We start from the raw sequence: 26632 nt of genomic DNA on the forward strand, positions 1-26632 counted from the left end.
AAAAATCAAAGAAAGCTAAATTCAGAAGAAGGATACTCAAGCAATATTTCCCAATCTGCTTTCAACATGGAACACTTTGGGGATCTAGATATACTGAGAGAACACATATGTATTGGTTTAAAATTATGAAACATTCCTGTAAAAAAGAAGAAGCTGGGGAAATTACATTAAAAAAAGAAGTAATTGAGTGGCAGCCAGGTGGCTCAGTGGATAAAGCATCAGCCTTGGATTCAGGAGGATGTGAGTTCAAATCTGATCTCAGACACTTGACACTTACTAGCTGTGGGACCTTGGGTAAGTCACTTAACCCTCATTGCCACACCAAAAAAATAGAAGGAATTATGGCTATTTTCATTTTTCCAAATGGTTTATCTAATTAAAGTGTTTTTATAGATTCTCTTTTTTTAATCTTAATAGTATTTTTCCAGTTACATGTAAGTTTTCAACATTTATTTTTATAAGATTTTGAGTTCCAAATTTCTCTCCCTCCCTTCCTTCCCTTCCCCCTCCCCAAGACAGAAAGCAATCTGATAGAGGTTATATATGTACAATCACATTAAACATATTTCTATATTAGTCATGTTGTAGAAGAAGAATCAGAACAAAAGGGATAAGCCTCAAAAAATCTCCCAAAGAATAGAAATAATGTGGTTCAATTATAGATTCCCTTTTAAAAACATACCTATTTGCACATGTGGGAAATCTAATAGGTTGCAAAGATGGAAAGCACTTTTAAGAGCACCTAGGCTGGGGCAGCTAGGTGGTGCAGTGGATAGAGCACCTGCCCTGGAGTCAGGAGTACCTGAGTTCAGGTCCGGCCTCAGACACTTAACACTCACTAGCTGTGTGACTCTGGGCAAGTCACTTAACCCCAATTGCCTCACTAAAAAAAAAAAAAAAAAGAAAAAAAAAGAAAAGAAAAAAAAAGAGCACCTAGGCCAACCCCCTTATTTTACACAGGAGGAAAATGGAAGCCCAGATAAGTGAACTGATTTGCCCAAATTCACACAAATAGCCCATTTGGGGTTTGATTGCAAGTCTTTTGACTAAATTCAATACTCTTCACTACACCAGGCTCATTCTTACTCCAAACACTATTCTTTTGATAAATTCATTGTTTAATACTGAACTTTTATTTTTTTTGGGGGGGGGATGAGGCAATTGGGGTTAAGTGACTTGCCCAGGGTCACACAGCTAATGTCAAGTGTCTGAGGCCAGATTTGAACTCAGGTCCTCTTGAATCCAGGGCCAATGATCTATCTACTGTACCGCCTAGCTGCCCCAATCTCAAACATTTCAGAGAGGAAAATAGTTGACATTGTCATTTTTCTCATAGAACTCACTCAAGTCCCACATCTTCCCTGGGATTTTCCTTAACTATTACAAGCTTTTATGGAAAGAAAGTATGACATAGTAGAAAGTGGGAAACCTGAACTCAGAAAACCCACCCTAAAACTCCAGTTTTAGTGTGATAGGTGAGCCATTTAAGACCCGTGAAACTTAATTTCCTCAATCTGTAAAATGGGCATAAACATCTTCTATTTCTTTACTGGGGTCTTGTGACCTTCACTTTTTAAACTCTAGGATGCCATATAAAGATGTTGTTATTTTGTTGATTTTTTTTTGGCAATTTTGTTATCATTTGCTTTTATATAACTTACAATTTCTAATATCCCTCCTTTCTTTTCCTAACAGTAACTTTCTTTATAACAAACAATTTGGGAAAAAAAGGAAAAGGAAGAGATAAAATTTAGCAAGATACGAATTGATCAATGCATTTTTAAAAAATCTGACATGATATGCAGTGTTCCACTCCTTCCACAAACTTTTGCAAAGGACCAGAGGTGGGTGTGGTGGAGAGGGGTACCTTGTCATATTTCTCTGGGGGCAAAACTTGTTCTTTGTAACTTCACATTTATTCTTCCACTGTTAAGTAGTGGTTGTTCTTTTCCATTTTCACGACTGTTGTCATTGTACATATTATTTTCCTGGTTCTGCATATTTCATTTCACATCAGTTCATTTTTCTTTCCTTGTCCCAACTGCATTTGTCAAGTTCATTGCTTTTTACAGCACTGTAATATTCTATGACATTAACTCACCATAATTTGTTTAGCCATTCTCCAGCAATGGGCCTCACTTTTGCTTCTACTTCTTTACTAGCACAGAACACACTACTCTATTTTGTTTTATATTGACCCTTTTGTTCCTGTCAGTGGTATCCTTGGGATATATATGTAGCAGAGGAATTTTGGTGTCAAAGAGCAAGGACATTTTAGTCACACTTTTACATAATGCCAAATTTCTTTCCAGGAATGATTATACCAATTAACTTTATGCACTAGTGCCTCTGCCTTTTTCACAACTTGAATATTTCCATCTTTGTCAATTTTCTGGATACAAAGTGAAAACTAAAGGTTGTTTTGAAGTGCATTTGTCTTTTTGTTAGTGATTCAGAACATCTATTCATAGTTTTAATGATAATTTGTAATTCTATTATTTTAATGCTTTTATTGATAGTTTATAATTCTTTTGAGAAAGATTTGTTCTTATCTTTTGACCACTTATCCATTCAGGACTTTCTTTTAGTCATATATTTCTTAGCTGTTAATATAGAATAAATATCAAACTCTTTAACTAGAAATATTTGGTATAAAATTTTTTCTCAGTACAAACTTCTCTTTTATTCTAAATATGCCAATATTATGTAAAAGCTTTGCAATTTCATATAACCAAAATTATCTATTTAATTTTTATCTCTATCCTTCTTTTGGCTAACAATGCCTCTCCTAAATACACCTGTGAAAGGCACATGATCTGCCTCTCATATTTTATAGTAGAATCTAATTTTTGTTGTTGCTGCTGCTGAATTGACACTTCTCTAAACTTTGCATCACTTAATTTGCATGATATTATTTGGTATCCAATTACATTCTGTCTACTTTTGTTTGTTATTGCTAGTCTTGTCTTCCCAAGATATAAACTCATACAGTATGGGGATCTTTTCTTATTTTTTTTTCCCTTTGCTTCCCCCAATATACCTAGAACATTGCTCTCTCTCTCTCTCTCTCTCTCTCTCTCTCTCTCTCTCTCTCTCTCTCTGTCTCTCTATTTCTGCGTGTGTGTGTGTGTGTGTGTGTGTGTGTGTATGTGTAAGAGAGACACCTTCAGATAGAGATAAAGGGAGGAAGAGATAGAGAAATGCTCGAATATAAACTTGTTTCATTCAACATTGAAGGTCCAATCATACAACTTCCCAGATTCATCAGCATTTGTTGTAATATTCTTATGCTTACCTTTATCATAAGGTGTTTTTTTTTTTTTTTGCAGGTCAATGAGGGTTAAATGACTTGCCCAGGGTTACACAGCTAGTAAGTGTCAAATGTCTGAGGCCAGATTTGAACTCAGGTCCTCTGCTCCTTATCATAAGGTGTTTTTGAGAAAGATACAAAGGCACTCCTTCCTTCTGCCTCATAGAATTTCTAGCTTTGAGGCTCAGTTCAGAGGCCAACTCTTACCTGAGTTCTTTTCTGAAAGTCTCCCTCATCTTTCTGTTGTTAACTTGCACGATCTGTGTACCTGTTGTACTTCTCGGTCAAATGTAAGCCACTTGAGGACAGGGAATGTTTTACTTTGTCCTCTCATTACCTCCCACAGTATTGTTGGTATAGTGGTTACTTAATAATTGTTTAATTGAATTAGCAGTTGAATATAATTTAGTGATAAGACTTTCAGAGGAAATGTAAAATGTTTCGTTATGTTAAGCAATTGTTCCATGTTCTACTAACATTTTAGAGGATAATTGACATTTACAGTTAAGACATAAATTTGGCCTCCACAGAGAGACATCAAAAACAGAAATTTAATGTAAGACTGATGGGAAAGCAATACATAAGAAGATAAACTTTAATCACATTGGCCTATTATATTGAGATCCAGCTTTATTTCACACATTTTGTTCTCTTTGTAAGTTAAATAAAAGGAGTCTGACCCTGCTGCTTTGAAATAAAGCAAATCTCCAAGACCAGGAAGGCTGTCTGCATGCTATCAGGAGAACACAACTTACACATTATATACTGACTGCCCTGTATTTAAACAAATCTGTGTGGTGCAATGTTCACATATGTGCTTCTGTTCAGTGTTCAGCCCATGGTTTTATCCATATATGGTTAACTATAGACATTCCGGCCTCCAAAAGAGAGGCCACATAGCCAAATGGATATGGAATTGAGCAGAAATCAGGCAATCTGGATTCTCTGTCTCTTGCCTACATCAGGCCTCCCATCACTTATGTTTAAAAAAGGCTTTAAGAACTAAGTATTTTGCTGGACTTGAATGTATCTACTTACATAGCAGATTGCTTGATCTCTAAGGCTAAAACCCCAAATGAAAAACAAAACAAATAAAAACCCTAAAGCTCTATCCTGTCAATATGACTTTAGGAACACAGCTCCCATGGACCCACATCTCTTCTGCTTATAGTAATTCATCATGACTGTATCATATGCTTGACTCAGATCACTCGAGTAAAACATCAATTTCTTCACCCCTGTCCTGTCTTTGCATTTACACAACTGTGACCCTTTTACTACCTTCTCTGACTCATTGATCCCATAGTGACCTGTTCCTTCTCTTATTTTCTATGAGACTTAGGTGCAGCAGTACAGGGGTTTAGACCCTAATTGTTCACTATTTATGCTCTCTCTCTGCAGATTATAAATTCCTTGAAGACAAGAATAATGTCTTGCACATTGTTTATATCCTTTCTGTTACCCTCTCCACTTAAGTGGAGCTTTAAGGTTTGTGAAATGCTTTGTATATGTTATTTCACTAGATCCTCACAACAACCCTTTGAGGTTGGCACTGTTATAAATCTTTTTTTATATATGGGGACACTGAGTCATAGAGATATAAAGTGACTTACCTAGGGTCATATAGCTAGTAAGTGTTTTAAGGCAAGATTTAAACTCAGGTCTTCCTGACTATAAACTTGAATGTCTCATTATGGCATGTTGCTGACCTAGTCTGAAGGCTGTGTCAAGAGAGCACAAGATCAGGCAGGTCCTATCTACCCACTAGGCCTGAAGTGTGAATCAATGCTTTAAAAAAATCCAGCATGAAAATTGACACAATCATCTCTAATTTACTTTTGTCAAACCTATGATTTCATTGGCATACGGAACTTGTAGTGAAAAGTTTCCCTCTGCCATTGAAGGTCCACACATCTTCTACATCTTATAGTCTCAGAGAGTTGCCCGAAGCACTTGAAATTAAGTCAGGGTAACAAAGCCAGGATCTGGCAAATTTATAATTCGAACCTTATCTTTGTGAGTCTGAGGATAGCTCTCTCTTCCATAGCTACACTGCTTCTCCTCTATGTGGGTACCTACACATGTGTGCATATGTGCATACATGCTCATGTGCTCACAGAATACCATATTTATGTTTGGAGAAGCTCGTTGCCAGAAAGCTACTACTGGGCAATCCATGTTTTTGTTGTTTTTTCATGAAAACAGTCTACCATGCTTCATCTGCCTTCTGCCTCCATGGCAGCTCCTTTCTCTCGCTGGTGAGTTCCTCCCAGAATCTCCATTTTTGTCAAGGACCCAGAACATCTGACCTTTATCCTGTGGACTTTACCTTCATACTACAATATAGATACCTTCCCCCATCTTCATTTTGTCATCTCCCACCATTAGAATAGGAGCTCCTGTTAAAAAAATTATTTTTACATGTAATTGGGGGGGAATTAAATATTAAATAAATACATATTTTTTTAATGTAAGCTAGTTGATAACTTGTTTTTATTTTTGCTTGTTTTTGTAATCCCAGTATGATCCCTGGCACATAGTGAGCACTTAATAAACATTTGTTGACATGTACGGGTTGAGGGACAGGAGTCCATAATGGTGAAATCTCAGATTTCCTGTAGTATTATACTGACCTATTCATTTGTCATCAGTTATAGAAAGTAGAGGAAATTAAATTATATGTCTATGCATAGAAATATAGTATATATATTTATGTGCATAACCAAATATTTCTTTGTCATCAGAGAAAGTAGAGTACAAATACTTATACATCCACACACAACTATATTATATTGTATAATATATTATAATACATCATAATATATCATATATATGGGTATATATGGGTATATATGGGTATATATGTGTGTATATATATATATATATATATATATATATGCACATATATATAATCTGATTAAAAGGCAAATATAGGGGGCAGCTAGGTGGCACAGTGGATAGAGCACCGGCCCTGGAGTCAGGAGTACCTGGGTTCAAATCCGGCCTCAGACACTTAACACTTACTAGCTGTGTGACCCTGGGCAAGTCACTTAACCCCAATTGCCTCACTAAAAAAAAAAAAAAGGCAAATATAATTTTGTCCAATTTAGCATTCCATTGTTTCCAAGTTTTTTTAGTCAGGTTACATTTGCCTCCACCCTGAATATAGTCTATTCTGGACCCATGATCCCTTTTTACCTTGTTCCTTCAACATTGCATATCCTGGTTCTATTAATCTAGACAGAACTTCCCTTACTTGCTTGTCCCCCAGGAAGTCAGTGTCCCTTGAGTGCCTGCCAATCTCATTCTCCCCAGACAGAAGCTTGATTACCCCTTCTTGGCTTACTGTGAAGCATATCCTCTTGCTAGTAGCTCACTTCTAATATTAACTCACATTTATATAGCACTTTACAATTTCAAAATTCCAACTACCCTTTGAAGAGCAGTCTGGTGTCACAATGGCTGCCTTTGAATCCTGGCTTTCTCCACAACCACTCTATTTTTTTTTTAACAGAACTACATGAGAGCTTCATTAGACTCTAACTAAAAACAGAAGAGAGGTGTGATTACTATTTCCAGGCAGTTTTCCCATCTCAACAGTCATGTAACAAACCAAGGCAATGTTGGTCTTGACCCAGGATCATGTCATGTAAAATGACATATTGGTTCCTCAGTTCTGATATGATGAGCTGAAGGCTGATATATTCCTTCTCATCACTCTCTGTCACTGTGCGTCGATAGTCCCACGTTGGGGGTATTTGGCTATTTTAGAAACCAATTTGAGTCTTGTAATGTAATATCTAGATATCTTGTCCAGATAAGTTACAGCTTCACTCTCCACAGTCCTTAGTTCTGCAACTGTCTCCTCCTGGATGGATACACCAAAGTTGTTCCCATTTTCTATCCTGGGGATGAGGAGCTAAACCCACATTTTGCCTGTGTTACATTTCTCAATCAGCAGCCAGATTTCAGGTTTCACCTTTTCAATGATGTCTACCAGCTGCTGGCAGCTTTTTAACATCCCATTTGGCATCACAAATACCTTGACGCCCTGGAAGGCCTTCTCACACTCATCCAACTTCCTTTTCTTCAAATTGGGACCATCCAATCCATCATAACTATTGCTAAGAAGGATGGGATCAGGACTGGGAGATCCATTTCAGAGTAGATCTGGGTTAAATCATGGCTGTTTAAGATAGGCTTCTTCAAAAAACTATCAAGTTCTAACAACTTCTTTGGGAAAAAATTTGCCACCAAGTCTTCTGCCTCACTTGTGATCCACTCCCTGAAAGAATCAACCTTGAGCTTCACTTCCCAATCCTCCTTTAGCAGCGAGGCTATGGCTGCAGCAGGCCACATCCAGGGCAGGCCACATTTACTCTGCTGGGGGCTCCGGGATGGGGAACTGGAGAACCTGGGCACAGGAGCAGACTTTGGCTTCCATTTGGGCCTCCACTGGCCTGTTTGGCTCCCTTGCTTCCTCAATGCCTGCCTCCCTGTTCCTTCATTCGCTTGCCTGCCAAGCTTTCTCCTCAACCTCTCTTTGAAGGAGAGAGTAGAAATAGGATGGTCGCCACTTAGAGATAAGGAAATTCAACCCCAAAGAGGAAAAACAATTTGCCCTAAGTCACACGTCTCTACCAAGAAGGAGAAGGTATGTTTTATCATTACATTTTGGAAAACAAAATTCTGAATTCTTTCAGACATGCTTCCCCTCCCATTATAATGGTCAGTGCAGACATTATTCTCATGGGCCTGTTAACTTCACTCTGTGCCAGCTCATACAAGTCTTCCCATATTTTTCTTTCTTTTTGTTTTTGTTTTCTTTTGCTGGGCAATGGGGGTTAAATGACTTGCCCAGGGTCACACAGCTAGTAAGTGTCAAGTGTCTGAGGCCGGATTTGAACTCAGGTACTCCTGAATCTAGGGCTGGTGCTCTATCCACTGTGCCACCTAACTGCCCCTTCCCATATTTTTCAATCTGTCACATTCTTTATCTCTTTTGCCACATCATGGCAGGGAGGTGACATTGGGCACGTGAATATGATGCCAAAGGAGAACTTCATGGACAGCTACATATGATGTCTGAAGACCGACCTGGATAAGTTCAGAGAAGTTCAGGGTCAGAACATTGGCTGCAGTGATGAATTTTATTAATTGTAAAAACTAACAAAGGCTGTCTGTTGTGTAAAAGAGATGTGATCTTTATCATCTATGGTCTGCTTGAAGAAAATACAAGTGGAAATGGAGAGGAAGCTGTTGTATCTCAGGAATTTTCTGCTATCTTGTTATGTATACTTATAGTTAGAGATATTTCACAATGGGGATTGATACCTACCAATTGCAAACACTTGATAGGTATCAAAGTGTAAGGGGACTGGCCGAAAATTGCCTTTCCACAACTATGAGCCTCTTACTACCTTCTCTGACTACTTGATCCCATAGTGATCTATTCCTTCTATTATCTTCTATGATACTTAGGTGCAACAGTACAGGCATTTAGCCCCTAGTTTTTCATTATTTATGTATTTATACCCTGTCTCCCCAGATTATAAATTCCTTGAAAACAAAAAGAAAGTCTTGTACACTGTTTATATCCTTTCTGTTACCTCCTTCACTCAAGTGGAACTTTAATGTTTGGAAAGTGCTTTGTATATGTTATTTCACTGGATCCTCACAACAACCCTGTGAGGTTGGCACTATTATTAATCTTATTTTATATATAAGAAAACTGAGGTGTAGAGATATAAAGTGACTTGTCCAGCGTAATATAGCTAGTAAGTGTTTTAAGGGAGGAACAAGCAAGCAGGGAGATTTTGCTGGATTGTAATTTTATGGGTAAATTAAATCAAATATGGACATTTACAAAGAGAGTGAGAAGTTTGTGGAAATAGTTTTGCACCATGTTTTCTTTTGCATCTATTTTTAATGGGCATTTACTTCAAATTTCAATGATTAATTTATAAGGTAAATATAATAATGCACTATGATTACAGTCTTCAATTAGTTGTCATAACCTGAAAGAACGACTAAACTGAAAAGAAAAACAATTTATATCCATATCTGTTTCTGTAATAAATAATTTCTACTTGGTCTCCCCTTCCCCTAACTCTTAATTAAAACAACAACAATATTTCAAATGGAAACATACAGACTTGCTGCTACTTCTATTCTACACAAAAATAAAATTCCTAAAACCTCTTGGTTCATTATCTAAAGAATTAATTCCTGAATATTAGATTTACAATGACTGTGTAATTTGTCATATTCGAATGTTTCACTAAGCAATGCAGTTAACAGCATTTGTCTTTACACATTTCTCTACAGAACTGTTGGACAGAAGGCAAACCTCTCAGCTAAACAGTAATCATTAACTTTTTCCCAATGAATTATTAAGACTGTTCATGAAGGGTGGAAATTGCAAGAAAAGGACTGACTATTAAGAGAACTGTCGCATTTCTGGAGAAATGTAATTGCAAAGTAATCCAGACCACTTGATATTGTGTATTTTTACATTCAAGAGTAAATAAGAAGTACATAGAGTGGTAACTAGGACTTTTGGCACCTGGGGCAAATTCAATGTGTGTGTGTGTGTGTGTGTGTGTGTGTGTGTGTGTGTGTGTGTGTGTGTGTGTGTATGTGTGTGTGTAGTGATGTCACCAATGACCTGAAGTTTAAAAAGACCACCTCCCATAGTGTGCACCCACATCACTGCCAATCCAGGAATTCTCCTTTAAAAGGGTGACAGGGGTCCCCAGGCCTATGTCTGGCAAGGTCCATGATACCTGATACCACCAACTCCAAGAAGGAGATAGAGGTATAAGAAGATGGCAGATATTGTGGGGTAGAAAGAAATCAGACCCTGAGAAAAGGGCACTGCTTCTCATTTCACCATCAAAGCTTCATTCTATGAAGGGTTTTAAAGATATTTTTAGTCTCTAAGATTACTCTAGTAATATGCAAATTTCTTTAAGAAATATCACCTCTTCAGGTTAAAAAATTATTGCCAGCCTATTTAAAAGACTTTGTAAATCATAAAGTGCTATAAAATATGAGTTGTAGTAGTAATAATAACAATAATAATGATTGCTACTATTATTACTCTAGGAAAGACTTTAGTAAATCTTCATGAAGTATGGTTCTGGGGATTGCTGAACCCTAGGGGGAAAGGAGATAAAGACTGCCATAGGCAGAGAAGTAGGCAGGTGTAAGACAAACTCAGCTGACTTCACAACTCTTGTCAAAATTCAACCTTGTGACTGTTCTTCCAGATTATACATTTAGAGTTGCAAGTAACAAAAAGCATAATTTAGTCTGATTCTGTTTATAGATGAGAAACTCCAAGTGAAATAATTGTCCATGGTCGCATGGGTAATAAACATTAGAGCTATGATTTGAACCCAATTCCTCTGACTCCAATTCACTCTACTATGCTGCTGGCTGCTGTTCCCAGGATTCCCGCTACTACCCATACATGGAACCGACTATGCTATAGCTAGAGCTTCCTGGTAGGCTTCCCCACCTTGAAGAGGTGTGTCCAGAGTGCAATGAATCTGTAGTATATAAGGAAAACATTGCCCTTCTACTGAGAGGTTTGTCAATTTCAACAGCAGACACATTCAATTCAGTTCAACAAGTACCTATCATGTGCTAGTGCTACGTGGAAAGCGGCACAAAGTTTTTTTTTTTTTTTTAAAGGCTTTGCTCTCATGGATCTTATGTTCTAATGATTTTATCATAGCAGGTCCACTTCATCTATTAAACCATGGTTATGAAGTAGTGGTTGAATGGAGCATGTCAATTTAAGAAGAAACTGATTCATTTAAATTGTAGACATGGTACATCATATGGGTTATCTGACTTCTGCTGGATCTCCATTCCTTTGAAAATATTTCCATTGGTAGATTTCAAATGAAACCAGCAAATATGTCTTGTTTATCAGGTGATGGAAGGATATGGCTACTTCAGTGCAGAAGTTAGGGTACAAGGAATATTTAAATTAAAATATGAAATGTCCTGAAATTGTACCATGTAATCATGCTTCTATAGACAGTGATAATCCCTTCATATTTTAAGACTACATATGAATTGATAACCAATGTGATCCACTGGAATTCTCATAATTCAAAGATAAAGGAAAAAAAGCCCCAAATATGTTAACTAGACCAAGCCTTCTTTTTTTTTTTCTTTTTTTCTTTTTTATTTTAGTGAGGCAATTGGGGTTAAGTGACTTGCCCAGGGTCACACAGCTAGTTAAGTGTTAAGTGTCTGAGGCCGGATTTGAACTCAGGTACTCCTGATTCCAGGGCCGGTGCTCTATCCACTGCGCCATCTAGCTGCCCCAAGACCAAGCCTTCTTAAAATGTGGGTCATGACCCCATATGGGTCACATAACTGAATTTGGGAATTGCAAAAAATTTGGCAACAGTAAATGGTTATGTATACCCATTTTATATACCTATTTACCTGGGGTTGTGTAAAAATTTATTGGGTGAAAAGGTCATGAGTAGAAAATGTTTAAGGAACCCTCTGTGGTCAACTTCTGGATGAAAAGTTATACACAGGCTTCAACTTACATCATTAGAGGGAACTTGCACAACAATTCAATCACAGATATGTCTTGGTAAGTAAAAAAAGCATATCAAAATATATCAAAACTTTTAGTATTTAAAGTGATGTATTTTAAAATATACCTCTTCTTATCAAATACACAAAATTTCTCAGATAAACAGCCAAGAGTGGCTGCTGTTGTAACACAAAGAACTGAGCAACAACAGGAAGTATTGGGATATGAAATACCATATGTGAAAAATCTTAGTTTTGCTTTCAATAGCTTAAAATATTACTTGTTCTAGATTCCATTTTCCTTAAGAGTTTAGTGACTTTGCTATACTTAGGGAGACAAAAGACTACATCAAATTTTCTAAAGGTTCAGTTGTTACACAGATAAAATAGAGAGCATGGTATGAAACCACTACTCTATCTATACCACTTAAAGACATTGCTTAAACCTAGTATATAAGGATGCTGAGTCATTACTGGTTGTTTTTGTATAGCATTCCCTTAACTGTCTTGTTGTATTAGAGTGTCCCAAACAAACTACTAAAGTTTAATCATTTACCTCCTCCCTGCAAACCCCCCTCCCCCAAAACAAAACAAAAAAGAACAAAAAAAACCCTCAAAAACATATTGCCTGGTGGAAATCTCATTTCATTGAATTTTCTAATTTAATAACCTATAATTCTACTTTGAGTATTTCATAATATAACTTAGAAGTTATGTAACCTTTCTACTCTATCCTTTACTGTTTTTCTGGTTTCTTCTTTCAGGGAACAAGCTTCTTGCCTGTTCTTGCTTGTTCTAACATATCCCAAAGGCCAAAGCCACATGGAGGTGACCCTGATTTTTCAAAGGCTGCTCCAGAGGGGCTCCCTTCCAGAAGGTTGGTTACATCTTCTCACAAAACCACTCACTAAGGCATGGGAAGAGTAAAATGTGTTTTTCTTAAGGGAGTACCCATGCACATGAAATCATGGCTCCTTGAATTCTTTTAAGGTCAATTTGAAGAAATGGGTTTACTCATTTTCTGGTGCATGGACCTACATACAAATTGGCAGATTAGATTTTCTAAGCACAGAGAGGTGGTACTTAAAAGACTCCAATAAATTTAATGTAAAACAGTTAATTTATTGACTTAAATAGCATTATATGCTAGAAAGAATATTGGAAAGTAAGTCAGAAAACATGACATATGCTCTATCTTTGCCACTTACTGATAACCTGACTTGGGCTTTCATGTTTTGGAACTACAATTTTCTTATAAAACCTTATTCATTCCTTCTTTAAAATTTTATATGGATCCAGGAACTAAATACATGGAGTAGCATTCAAATGGATTTAAAGAAAAATACTACGCTGTCACCACCATCACTTCATGTATAATTTTAGGGAGCAAATTATATTATTTAGGAGGTACAACCAATAAATTGCTAGATCTATTGTAAAATTTATATTTTGAACACTGCTAATTCAGAGTTTGTATTAAGTCATACACTCTGTATAAAGTCTGCTTTTACATTGTGGAGGGGAAAATAATTTATTAAGTTTGTTAATAGTGCAAAGGGGATGGAACAATTTGACCTCTCGATTCTCTTTAAGCTCTAAGCCAACATAAGCTCCTTAAGTTATTATTAAACAGACAAAAAATTTAGTGAAGTTTAAGAAAATAGGATGAAAAAATTTCTATTAATGTGTATTTGAAATATATTTAGAAAAACATGGGGGGCAGCTAGGTGGCGCAGTGGATAGAGCACTGGCCCTGGAGTCAGGAGTAACTGAGTTAAAATCCGGCCTCAAACACTTAACACTTACTAGCTGTGTGACCCTGTGCAAGTCACTTAACCCCAATTGCCTCACTAAAAACAAAACAAAACAAAACAAAACAAAACAGAAAAACCTGGAAAAACTTGCATGAAATAATGAAGAATGAAATGAGGATAACTAAGACAACAGTGACAGTAATAGAAATATTATTTTAAGAATGGCCTTAAGCAAATAAACTATTCTATCTATTATAAATACCCAAATTAATTATAAGGGACATAGGAAAAAAGATACATTCTGCATCCAGAGAAAAACTTGATAAATAGATGTATAGAATAATTTTACATATATAAATACCCATTTATATATAATGGTAGACATCTCTTGGTGGGGGGGAGAGAAAAAAAGAAATTTGCATGATGATTTTGTTGTATATTTGAAAGGAAAGCAAGCTGTGCATAGCAGATTTGCAGTTTCATGTATAATCATCTTTTTTTATTCTACTGTTATGGAAATCTTTGTTTTATTCCATAAATTAAAAATAAAATAATTTTTGTTTTATTGTCCTTTTACTCTAATATATGTGAAATATATGAAAATATACTTATATGCGGGTATATACATAAATATTCATTTTTAAGTCATGAGCCAAACTTCTTTCTTTGTATATGGTCAGGTTCTTTTTGCTAACTTACAGATGAGCAAACATTTTCAAATGGACCATTCCGTGCAAGTCAAGGAGGAAGAAAAGTATGGAGCATGATAAGAATTCAAATCATTTAACATAATCACCAATAATAATGTTTTTGAGAAACTCTCTATAAGGAAATATGGCCTGTGGCATTTTTTACATTCCTCTGTCCTCTATGAGACATCAGTAGTATCAGGAACTTATCTTGCAGTCAAAATATCTACATTTAAATCTTATACTTACTACTTGTGTGCCCCAGGAAAATAATTTATCCTGAACCTCATTTTTTTTATCTGTAAAACTAAGGGTGCTAGACTAGATAATCTCTATAGTCCCTATGCCAAATAAATTTTTAAAAATGAAATGTAGATTTGATTACATAATAGTTTGTAAACAAAGAATCAAGAGAAAACCCAACTGTCATTAGGTGAATGGGAAATCAGATGAGAAAACTTACCTTATCTCCTTCTTCCACCTCACAAATTTTTTCTTCATTTGCAGGGTTAAAGACCGGGAATTTTTTGCCACTCGATGAATTATGCCATTCGTTATTTATAAATATCTTGAGAAATATAAAAATAAATTAAAGTCATATACATAGTTCAGGGGTCTTTGAAACAATTTTTCACAATAATTGATCTTGTAACATTGGTAAAGACCCTTATTCATACTTCTTAATGGTACCATTTCCCTGCTAAAACCATGTGTTGTAAAGGTCATGTTGTAGAGGAGATTGCTATTCAAGTACAGGTTGGACTAGATGATTCACTACAACCCTTCTAACTGTGAAGATTCTTGATTCTACAAATAATCTCCTGCCTCCAGGTTATTTACGATAATATGAACCAGAGTACAATCTGAAAATGTCACTGGGAATGCAGGCCACTTCCGCAATAGTGAATTCAGGGGAACCATTGAAGGGAATGATTTCACCTAAAAGAGCCAATCTGATGCAAGAATTGGTTTTGTAGAGTTAATTGTCTCCATTTTCTACTTCAATTTGTGTGCTTAATCATAGCATTAGTGATTTGGCATTATAAAATATTTCTGTACTTGAAAGAGCTTTAGAACAACAATGGAAACATGTAATTTGTTTTTAGGAGCATCAAGAAAAATCTGGTTATGCAGCTTTCCTATGTATCTTAAAAAACAACAACCTTGAACTGTAAGACATATAGTATTTTCTTTGAACTTATTACATATACTTTGAGATCAACTAACCAGGTTTTAATTTTCCTTCAATGGACATATGTATGCAAAGGAAAATTAGAATAAAGAATAACAAACTACTTAATACAAAGATTAAAAAAGACGTACTTAAATAAACACTGGACACCAGAAATATGGGGTTCACTTTTCTATTTATGTTTTGGAAGGCTAAAATTATAAAGGAATGCTAATCTTGCACATGTATTTAAAAGTAGCAATTTAAAACTCTACTAAGACTTAGATTAGTGTTTCACTGAATATGAAACTAATAAAACAATGATGCCCCATTTATCTTTTAATGTAGCTAAGGTTTTTCCAAATGGCTCAATGGATAGAGCACTGGGCCTGGAGTCAGGAAGACCTGAGTTCAGATCCAGCCCCAGAGATTTATTAGCTGTGAGATTCTGAGCAAGTTACTTAACCTCTATTTGCCTTATTCCATTGGAGAAGAAAATGGCAAACTGCTCCATTTTTTTTCTTTACTACCCCCCCCCACCAAATGGGACCATGAAGAGTTGGACATGACTGAAAATGTCTGAAAAATAAAGGTTTCTGAAGCCCTTAGTTAAGAAACTGCTCTTTTATGATCAATAAAATAAAATTCATTAGACTTCTATTAAAACCTACAAAATTTTCCTCCTCCTCTCATTCACTGCCCCTTAAAATTTTTATATAGGTATAGCATCTAAACATAGATGTGACATTCCAAAGGATTTCTAACAAAATTCTAAGTAGTTCTCAAGGAATTATCATTTAAATTATAATTTTATAAGGTAAATCATTGTTTTAAGACATGACACAATTACATGCAGGATCTACAACAAAACCAGTATTTTAATTCAGAATTAATCATTTTATATTATATTCTACTAATTAATTTTATTATCATATTAAATTTGGGGGGGGGCTATGGGGGTTAAGTGACTTGCCCAGAGTCACACAGCTAGTAAGTGTCAAGTGTCTGAGGCCAGATTTGAACTCAGGTACTTCTGAATCCAAGGCCGGTGCTTTATCCACTGTGCCACCTAGCCACCCCTATCATATTAATTATTAATTAATTTACCATTAATTCAGAATTCATGTCAATTCAGAAAAACTAGATAAAATATGCCTTTATACTATGAAAAACTGTTAAGTTTATTAATAGTGCAAAGAATATGAATGAGTCAGAGAAAATGTTTTTACTTAAAAGAGGTAATTCTCAAGAATCCTTGAGTTCTTAGAAACACTTGACTTATAATGCTTTATATTAATTAAAAATTGTTTTTGTTTATTCACTAAATAGAGGCAGCATAAAATAAAGTCTAGAGTAGCAGCCCCAAAGTCAGGAAAACCTATGTGGTTCAAGTCTCACCTCTGATCTCGACTGGCTGTGAGACCCTGAGCAAGGAACCTAAGCTCTCCTAGCTCTAGGCAACCTTTTTGAGAGTATAAATTGCAGAGAAGATGGTGACTTGCTTAGGTAAAGGGAGTTTCCTCAACTGGGAGCTCCCTTTAACCAATGAAATCACAGGTTCAGTCCCTATGATATTCAACACCTCCCCCCCCCCCAAACTGGATTCTACTCAGCTACACTCAAAAAAAAAAAAAAGAAAAGAAAAGCTTTGTTACATTTATTTTACAAACATGAAAGTGAGAGAGGCAAGTTCTTTTTTTTTTTTTTACAATGTTATAATTTTTATTTCAATAGCTTAAAGTGGTATCTCAAAGAGTTATATAGGGTAAAAACAGCTAGAGTTGATATGCTCCTACAATAGCCTTCAAGAATGCAGGATCACCCTCCATATCATGATGACATATCAGGAAAGTGTGGTGAAGATTATTTCCTAGAGTAGAATATTGGTGTGATACAAACTGTATGTCATCTACCTTTGTCCAGGAACAAAGCCTTTTCAGTAGTTCTGCAAAGAAAAAATTCAGCTCCAGCAACATATTAGTTAACTATTAGTTTCATTTTACTGACCATTGTACCAACCTTTGTTTTTCCTTGACTGTATAAAAATAACCAATGTGAAATATCTTAAAGTTTTTTTAAGATTTTAATTTTATTATATCTTATGTATAAAGACTGTCTAGTCACTTCAGTGGAAGACAAGTGGGTCTCAACAATCCCACTTCTTGTAGTTAGGGAAGGAGTAATGAGGTGGAGATTAATGAGTTATAAAAAACTATGAAGTCCATTTTGAATCAGAAGCAATGGCATGAAGCTAAAATGAATCATAATCTTCTTTTGAATGTATTTTCCTTGAGCAAATTTGGAAAAAAGGGAGTTATCATGCTTATAGAAATAAAACTATTTGTCATGTTTTACCATGATAGTAGACACAGCAGCAATTATGAATCTATGGGCAAGGATGCGTCCTGAACCATAAATATTTACAGTAGCTATAATATGTTATTGCAACCTTATTATAGATTCCTCCTTTCTTACAGGATGCTAAACTAGTTTTTTTTCCAAATTCTAGCCTTCTCCCAGGCTAATAGTAATATTTTTTAACAATACAAATGTGTATACTTAGGTAACACAAACAAAAGAAAGTTGTGCTGTTTTTGGATTGCGGTCTTTTTGACGTAAAAAGCCAATCTATAGTAATCTTTAACAACCAATAAACAAAGTTGCCTATTAAGACCAAAAATTTAGTGTAAGGAGAGAAATTTTACTTTCTCTTAGAACCATAAACTTTTTCTGAGCCCTAATTTAATTTTCTATATTTATCCTCATAGCATATTTTTTAAAGAATTCTTTGATTTTCACTTATATTTTTTGGCTAAAAATGGACTAAATTTGGGTAGTAGGCAGATTTGTAATGGATGGTCTAATTCCCACAACTGTGGATTGTAGGCCAAACATAGAAGTTCTTCTCCAAGTAGACTTGATGGTAGGAAAATAGTTATAGTTTCCCCACAATATTGTACAGATGGCTGGAAGTTTTCATCCTACCCATCTCATTCTACATCTGGCTTCTGTCTATTCTCCCTCCAATATGTCTGATGCCATTGACGTCTCAACCCCACGCATCTGATTAAACCTGACTCAGTTTCCTCCAATATGTTGGGTGGCATGGATGTATATCCCATCCACCTATTTTAAGCCTGGCATACTACATGGGCTGTATATATTGTTCAAGGGCGACCACTCATTAGATATATTAGACAGTATAGCTAGAATTTTAGCCTCCTTTTCTTGGTCCTTCTTTTTTTAATCATTCCACAGGCATATCACAATACCCTACAGCTCCAGAATCAGGCTGAATAACTTGGAAGATATGTACCAGACAAGTGACCTATTTGTTCAGGGGAAAGTGGGCAATTTTACAGGCTCCCTGTCCATTCAATATAACTTAGGTGTGGCTTAATGTAATTTATAATACGATGTGTGACATGTCAAGGTGGCAGTGCACTAAAGCTTTGTATACACAGTATCAAAAAGATAACAGTAATTATCTGGTAAATTAAGATTGTATGGGCATTCAAAGTATATTTTTAGGCTAATATGGAGGTGACTTGAGAAGAATGTCCTTGTTAAAGTGAGAGCTTTCCCCTTAACAAGCCAAACTGAACAATTCTTTTTTTTTGTCTGTTTGTTTCTTTTTGTTTTGAGGGGCAATGAGAGTTAAGTGACTTGCCCAGGGTCACATAGCTAGTAAGTGTCAAGTGTCTGAGGTCAGATTTGAACTCAGGTCTTCCTGAATCCAGGGACAGTGCTTTATCTAATGAGCCACCTAGCTGCCCCCACTGAAAACAATTCTTTAAGAACCCTGGAAGAATTCTTTTAAAAACCATGGATAATGAGGAGATAGGAAAATGCTAAACCAGGAAGAAGCAAAAATAAGGGAAAAACTGAGCAAAAGAAATATAGGGGTTAAAAAATCAATGATTTTAAAAGTAGATCCCTAACAAGTAAAAATTGGGAACATCATACCTTCCTAGAGGCAGGATGAGGAATAGGCTGGGGAGGCAATCACTTAACTCAGTCTATTACAAGGAAAACATGTTACTCTTGGAATCAAAAAGAACCAAGTTGGAATTCTGCCTCCAGCACTTACAGCCATGGAACAGGGGCAAGGATCTTGCCCTTCATGAGCCTCTATTTCCTTGTTTGGAATATGAAGAATAATACCTGTAGGACCTAGCATGTGGGGTATTGTAGGCATCAAATAAGAGGTTGTAGGTCATATCCTCCTGCAAGTCTAAAAGGGCTTTATGAATGCCAGATATTATTGTTAGGGTACACATATTTTTATAACAGCAAATCTCAACTTCCAAGAAATGTAGTAACTTGTTTTGTGCCATTATGTTGTTTTTTATTATAGGGAACATACAAAGCTCATGGAGACACTATAAGGTTTCAAATTCAGGGAGCACAGATAACTTGTCCCACCTGGGATGCTGCCTCTCCTCCTATTAGCAGTCATGTATAGAGGCTTTAACTTTAGGGTGCATAGATAGACAGAGAGATAGATAGAGACATAAATATCTATCATGGGATTATATCATAGGAAGACCAGGAAATAAAATAATCTTATATATGATAGGATTATATCATTGGAAGGGACCTTTGTGACCATATAGTCCAAAGCTCCCAATAGGCCTGTTGTGTAGAAAATACTATAAATTATTATTAATTATTATTATTATTATTATTATTGCTGGGCAATGGGGGTTAAGTGACTTGCCCAAGGTCACACAGCCAGTAAATATCAAGTGTCCGAGGCCGGACTTGAACTCAGGTACTCCTGAATCCAGGGCCGGTGCTTTATACAGTGCGCCACCTAGCTGCCCCAATACTATAAATTATTAAGTGCTATATTTAAATATGCTCTTGTTTTAAATAAGGTCAATTATGAACATTCTTACTTTGTAGATCATAGATTTAGGACTGGAAGAGACCTTAGGGGTTATCTAGTTCAACTGATGTAATTTTATTGATGAGGAAACCATGGAAGTCAAGTGACCTGTTAAAGGTCACACAATGAATAAAGGGAATAACCAAGCTTTGAACCTAGGTTCCTCAACTCCAAATCTTACTACTTTTCCAATGTGTGTTACTGAAGTAAAATTCAAAGAAACTTCTCCAAATTCACTGTAATTATTGAATAATGAAGCTAATACTCGAGCCCAAGTCAGCATGATACTGTGAAAAGATATTGGATTTGTATTCAGTGTTACCTTAGTTAAATCTCTCTTTTGATTCCAACTAAATCTCTCTTTTGACATTTATTGTGTGACCTTGGACAAGTAACTCAACTTTCCTGGGTTCTAGTTTCCTAATCTGTAAAATGGGGTGGGGGGGGTTTGAACCAGATGATCTCTCAACTCTCTTCCAGCTCTACAAGCTTGGGATTGATTCTAAGGCCATTGTTCTTGCTACAATTTACTACCTTTCATGGAGTCAAGGCCTACAACAAAATCCATGAAAGGAAGAAATAGGATGACTCAGAGAAAACAGGAGGAAACAAAAAGCATGAAAAAGATGGAAACAGCCTGTCAATAAAATAATTAAAATAAGACAGAAGTGAAAGTGACTCCCTCAAAAAAAAGAGGATGGGAAAACATACTGACCATCATACAGGCAGATAAATATATTGTTTCTGGCTTGTATTGTATAGTCAGAGTTATAAAAAAGATTTCATGAATGAACTTTTATTAAAAAAATTAATGTTGACAATCCTTTCTACCTCGTTAACTCAGCAAGGAAAAAGAGGAGAGGTGCCAAAACATTTCTCCCTGGGGAGTCAAGATACATCACTCTCAGGCGTTAAATAAATAACTTGGTACCTGTTTCTATAAGCCAAATGTAAAGAGAGAAAATATGCAAACACTATAGAATCCTTTAAATATAATTTCTAACAAAATCTATGGCACTATAGCCCAAATGCTTGCAAAGTCTTAATCTCATCTTTCTAAATCATACTATATAGAATTTATGAACCATTTAATAGGTTTCCATTAACAGCCACACCGTTCAAATACAATTGTGAGATAAAGTGATTATAATAGTGCCCCAAACAAGTATAAACAACCTTCTGCACCTCCTTTATAAAGAATATATACTTGAAGCCATTACATCTCTTAATACAAGGGAGCAAGTCAAACACATGAAACCTTGTGTTTAATCAAATATTTGAGTTTCATAATTTGTTTTAGGAGTGTTTTTCAAATTGAAAAGCGTAATGACTTAAGCAATCTTATAACCTATCTAAATAACCAAGACCCTGTCTACACAGCTCTTTAAGCCTAGTCTTTTTTAGAGTGTACTATTAGCACTCCCTTTTTGTCCCCTAAGCACTTCAATTGGCAACTGGATGCACTGCCCTCTTTGGGCTGTCCAGGAGCTAGAAATGACCATGAAATAGAAACACTACCATGGATTTATGGATAATTCAATTGACCACAATGCTCGTGTTCTTGTAGACTGATTTTGCAAAGATTAAAGATTCTACATTGACTTAATTTTTTTTTTCATTTCAGATATGCTTTGTAAATTTCTGATTGGTCTTTCACTGAAAATACTTTGTAAAAGTATTCACTTTTAAAAGTTTCTGGGCTTTATTCTCTTTTTAAAAAATCAGGTAATATTCTACAAGTAGCTACTTATAGTCATTAAGAAACCTGCTATTTAAAGATATTGGATATTCTTCAAAGCTCAAAATAGCTTTTAAATTGGATTCACACACTATTAATTTATTTGTTTTGTAAGTTTGTATTTTTACACATCAGATTTTCTTGAAGTGAAATGCATACCTGTCATCAAAAAGAACCTCCATAATGTCAACTCGCTATATGCTGTGAATTGATAGAGATGTCATAAGACTTTTAAAATTTTTATTTACTTATTTACTTTTCTTTACAGGGCTATGAGGGTTAAGTGACTTGCCCAGGGTCACACAGCTAGTTAAGTGCCAAGTGTCTGAGGTCATATTTGAACTCGGTTCCTCCTGAATCCAGGGCTGGTGCTTTATCCACTGTGCCACCTAGCTGCCCCCTGTCATAAGGCTTTTACCTCGCAAATGGAATATATCCATGTATCATGTGGGATAGGGGTAGCAGTAGTTGGTAGTGCTAGATAATTTTTGCTTCCCGCTAAGAAGTATGTTTAAAATCAACTCACAATTTAATGTACTACTAGAGGGAAGGGGTTCTATGTAATTATAAAGAGTGGCTAGCTAATACCCTTCTCTGGTTTGTGCTTCAGCCTTGATCCTGTCTCTGGGTAGTGACATTATTTGTAGAGAGAAGAGAAATGATGCTGACTCAGATAAAGAATCTAACACTCTCCTCTCTGCCTTGGTAGGTGGTAAGTTCCCTCCTTCACACAGAGGTTTTGAAGTGAAGGCTGAATAAGCATTAATTGGGAATGTTATAGAAAAAAATTTTTTCTTCAGTTATAGTTTGAACCAGACAATTTCTGGGTTCTCCTCCCATGCTGAGATTCTATAATCCTATTTCCTCTGTGCCTTTATCTTAACTAGCTGTCACTGGAAGAAAGTGGCATGATAAACCCATTTACAGGAAGGTATGTACATGTGAGATAATTGCTTTGTTACTTTTGCATTTTAAAATAAGATGCTAGGTAATACAAAAGAATGATTCTACAATCTCAGAATTTCAGGTAGCATAAACAGTCTGTAAAACCTTCATTTGAGGGGCAACAGGTCATTCTTAGTGCTATCTCATAAGTGACTCTCTCCTCAGCTTATAGATAAAAGCCTGCCATATAGATAAAAGACAGAGGCAGAGAGTAAAATCAACTTTTAATAGCATGCTAGATATATGTATTGAAATGGACTTTACTCAGAGGGAGTGGAATATATCTATGTGTCAAAATCACTTTCTTTTTCTCCTTAAAGCCTAAAACTTGTAAAAAGTGATGTAATTTTTTTTTTCACTACAGGGCAATACATTGTCACTGGCCCAGGAGTTAAAATATGTGTATTTCTAATTCTTTCCTTCCCTATCATTTAGATGAGCAAGAGTTGGGATGCCAAGGGCATCAGGCTTCTAGTCAAGTGATAAAAAGTTACATCAACATACTACTGTGTTACAACAACTGATTCCTCTTTGGTAAGCTAGACAGAGCTTAGGCAAAATTGAATAGTCCCAGGTACAAAGGTACTTTTAGATTCCTGATGAAGAATCAAAGCTACTGCCAGGCACCTCTTTCTCTCCTGAAGAGGTAACACAAGGTATACAACCACATTGTAAATAATGCAGCAAGTACTTGCTTTTTTAGGAAAATAGTCAGAGACATCAGTAGTATACAATTGCATGAACTAAATACAATTTAATTTTCTCTTTAAACATATTCTAGTTTACAATTTGTATAAGAATAGATGAGGAAAGGGTTGTTTTTAAAAATAACTTGAAAAGTATTCAAACTTAATATCCTCTGTACTGTTGGGCCCCTTCACCCAGAAGCTCCAAATTATGAATGTCACAGTAATCTTGGTGTATTCACTCTTCCAGGACAGTAGGGGCACTATTTGTTAAATAGTGATAAAAACAGGAAGCCATCAGAGGTTTAAAAGAGCTGAAGTCTTTTCAAAAGTGTCTCTAAAATCAAAATTAAAAATCTCTGAATGTGATGTGAAACAAGTCATTTGTTTATGCTTTAGTCTCTTTGGCTGCAAAGTCAGGGATTTAGATGAGAAAACTTAAGGTTCTTTCTGGCACTAAAATTATGATAGGGATTTTATTTGTTCTAAATCTTGTTCTATACACCATCCTTTAGAGGTTCATCCACTTAGGTAGTCTCTCTCCCTGACTTTTTTTCCTAAAGAAGAGAAAAATGGTCAAATGCTATAAAAAAATCTCTGTTCTCTTAAGCCCTCCACAAATCTTGAGGACTTCACAATTTGGTTGTGATCCTGATCCACAGAACATGGCTATTGAAAACTACAAAAAAAAGCATCATAAGGGAAAATCAGGGAGAGAGGATAAAAAAGATGCAAAAGTAGAAAGCCATGAGATACCAAAAAATCAACATAAACAAGTCAGTTCCTATATATAAAGAAATAGTTTTTTTATTTCTTTCATTTTTATATCATCTACATTTCCCAAATTATTTCTCCTTTCTTCCATTCCCAGAGAACTATCCCATATGTCAAAGAACTAAAAAGAGGAATGGGAGAAAGACAGTTCAGCAAAACTAAAACAAAACATTGAAAAGGTCTGACAAAATCATCAATGTTCCTCAATCCCACCTCCACAAGGAAGAGAGATGCCAAAAAGATTTTCTGTTAAGAAAAAGACTATGGGGAAAAGATGAAAAGAAATGATTAAAAGTAATTTAAAAATTCAGACAGAAAATACTCCATGTGTGTATGTGTGTGCATGTGCGTGTGCATGTGTGTGTATGTGTGTGTAGAGACCCAGAGAGACAAAAACAGACATTGAGAAACAGTCAGACCAAGAGATCCATAGAGACAGTGAGAGAGAGAGGCAGAGAGACAGAGGCCCAGAGAGAGAAACAGACTAAGAAATGGAGAGAAAGAGACACAGAAACAGAGAGAGAGAGAGAGAGAGAGAGAGAGAGAGAGAGAGAGAGAGAGAGAGAGAGAGAAACAGAGGCAGAGACAAATAGAGAGGAGGAGGGACAGAGAAAAGTGAAAAGAGGAAGGAGAGTTTTATGTAAATTCCTTTTATATATGTGGCCTGAAATCCAAGTACTACCAAATCAATTCAGGAAGTACTTTGTAAATCCCTGTGTCCCATATGATCCAGATACACAATCTTGGAGCCTATCAGATCTCAATACAATTAAACAATGAGAAAAGATCAGAGTACATGGAAGGATAAATTTTAGAAATCATATACAAGTACTACATCAATACTACCATTGTAAAAAAAAAACACTCATTTTCATTAAGATACTTGCAAAGTCACTGCACTATCGTGATTATAATTATTTAAAAAAAATCTAACATATTACCTAGTGATAACATGAAAAGGATGTTCAAAGTTACAATAAATATTAAGCAAAAGATTTAGGCTAAGTTCTCTAAATGCCATAAGATGCATGTAGAACAATTGCATGATTGATTAATTTCTCAACTGAGGCAGGTAAATGACCATCCTTTTATTTCTATCTTAACCTTCAAATACTTTAGCTGCTTGTCATTAATTTAAGTTTGGAAAAGATTTTTGGTGGGGCAACTATACAAGAAGATGCAAAGTGTCAGGCGGTTTTGAAAGTTCACTCACTCATTCAGATTTAATTACATACATAACTGCAGTTCTTCCAAGTGTGAAAAGGCTTTGGCTAATAAACCAAATAATAAAATACTATTTTTAGGGAAGTAAATTCACACAGAACACCTCTGACTAAGAAAAACGATTTTATTACATTACTATTAACCAGATATGCCATAAACACCAACACAAAATACCTGTAGTCAGATTCACCTGCCTCTGAAATATTGACTTTATTTCACTCTTCTAAAGAATGTTCTCATAAAGGATTTGAAGTACAAAGGTCCTGAAAACAGTAGGCACTTACTAAAGGTCTGTTGAATCGAGTTGAATGCCAACTCTAAAACTTGCTTGTTATTTTTGGAACCAATAAATCTCAGGGTGTTTTTTGGCTTCACTGTTTGTCATACTAGATTCTAACCTCTATTAGACTTTAAACAGCAGATATATCTGAATATAAATTCATATATATATATATATATATATATATGTAAATTTAATGCTATCTTTTGAACATCCCCTTTGTGCAAGGAACTTTTCTAATGTTTTGTTTGGGGTTTTTGGTGAGATTAGAAGGTATTGCTGGTGTGGTTTATATATATGTGTATATGTATATATATATATATATGTGTGTATATATATATATATACACATACATACATACATATATATCTATATACATATATAAAATCTCACCAAAACCCCCAAACAAAACATTAGAAAAGTTCCTTGCACAAAGGGGATGTTCAAAAGATAGCATTAAATTCACATATATATGCACAAATGTATGTAAATATATATATACATACATATTTTAAAATTCATAAAGAAAATATTTTACACTGAAATTTTCCTTGAGATGTGTCTTAAGTAGAAAAATATTTTTATGAACTTTTTTCAGAACAAAA

At 35.5% G+C, this 26632-nt stretch overlaps 1 protein-coding gene and 1 pseudogene across 1 annotated transcript in view; both read right to left on the reverse strand.

The window, feature by feature from the left end:
• The window catches only part of LOC122731679 (retinal dehydrogenase 1-like), a 69410-nt gene that overhangs the window by 40880 nt on the left and 1898 nt on the right, over positions 1-26632 (reverse strand). Inside the window, exon 2 of the mRNA XM_043971935.1 lies at positions 14782-14886. Within this exon, the coding sequence (XP_043827870.1) occupies positions 14782-14886 (105 nt within the window). The remainder of the gene's footprint in view (positions 1-14781; positions 14887-26632) is intronic.
• Positions 6904-7669, reverse strand: LOC122737305 (annotated as a pseudogene).

This window comes from Dromiciops gliroides, chromosome 1 (assembly GCF_019393635.1).
Source record: "Dromiciops gliroides isolate mDroGli1 chromosome 1, mDroGli1.pri, whole genome shotgun sequence".
Lineage (NCBI taxonomy): Eukaryota > Metazoa > Chordata > Mammalia > Microbiotheria > Microbiotheriidae > Dromiciops > Dromiciops gliroides.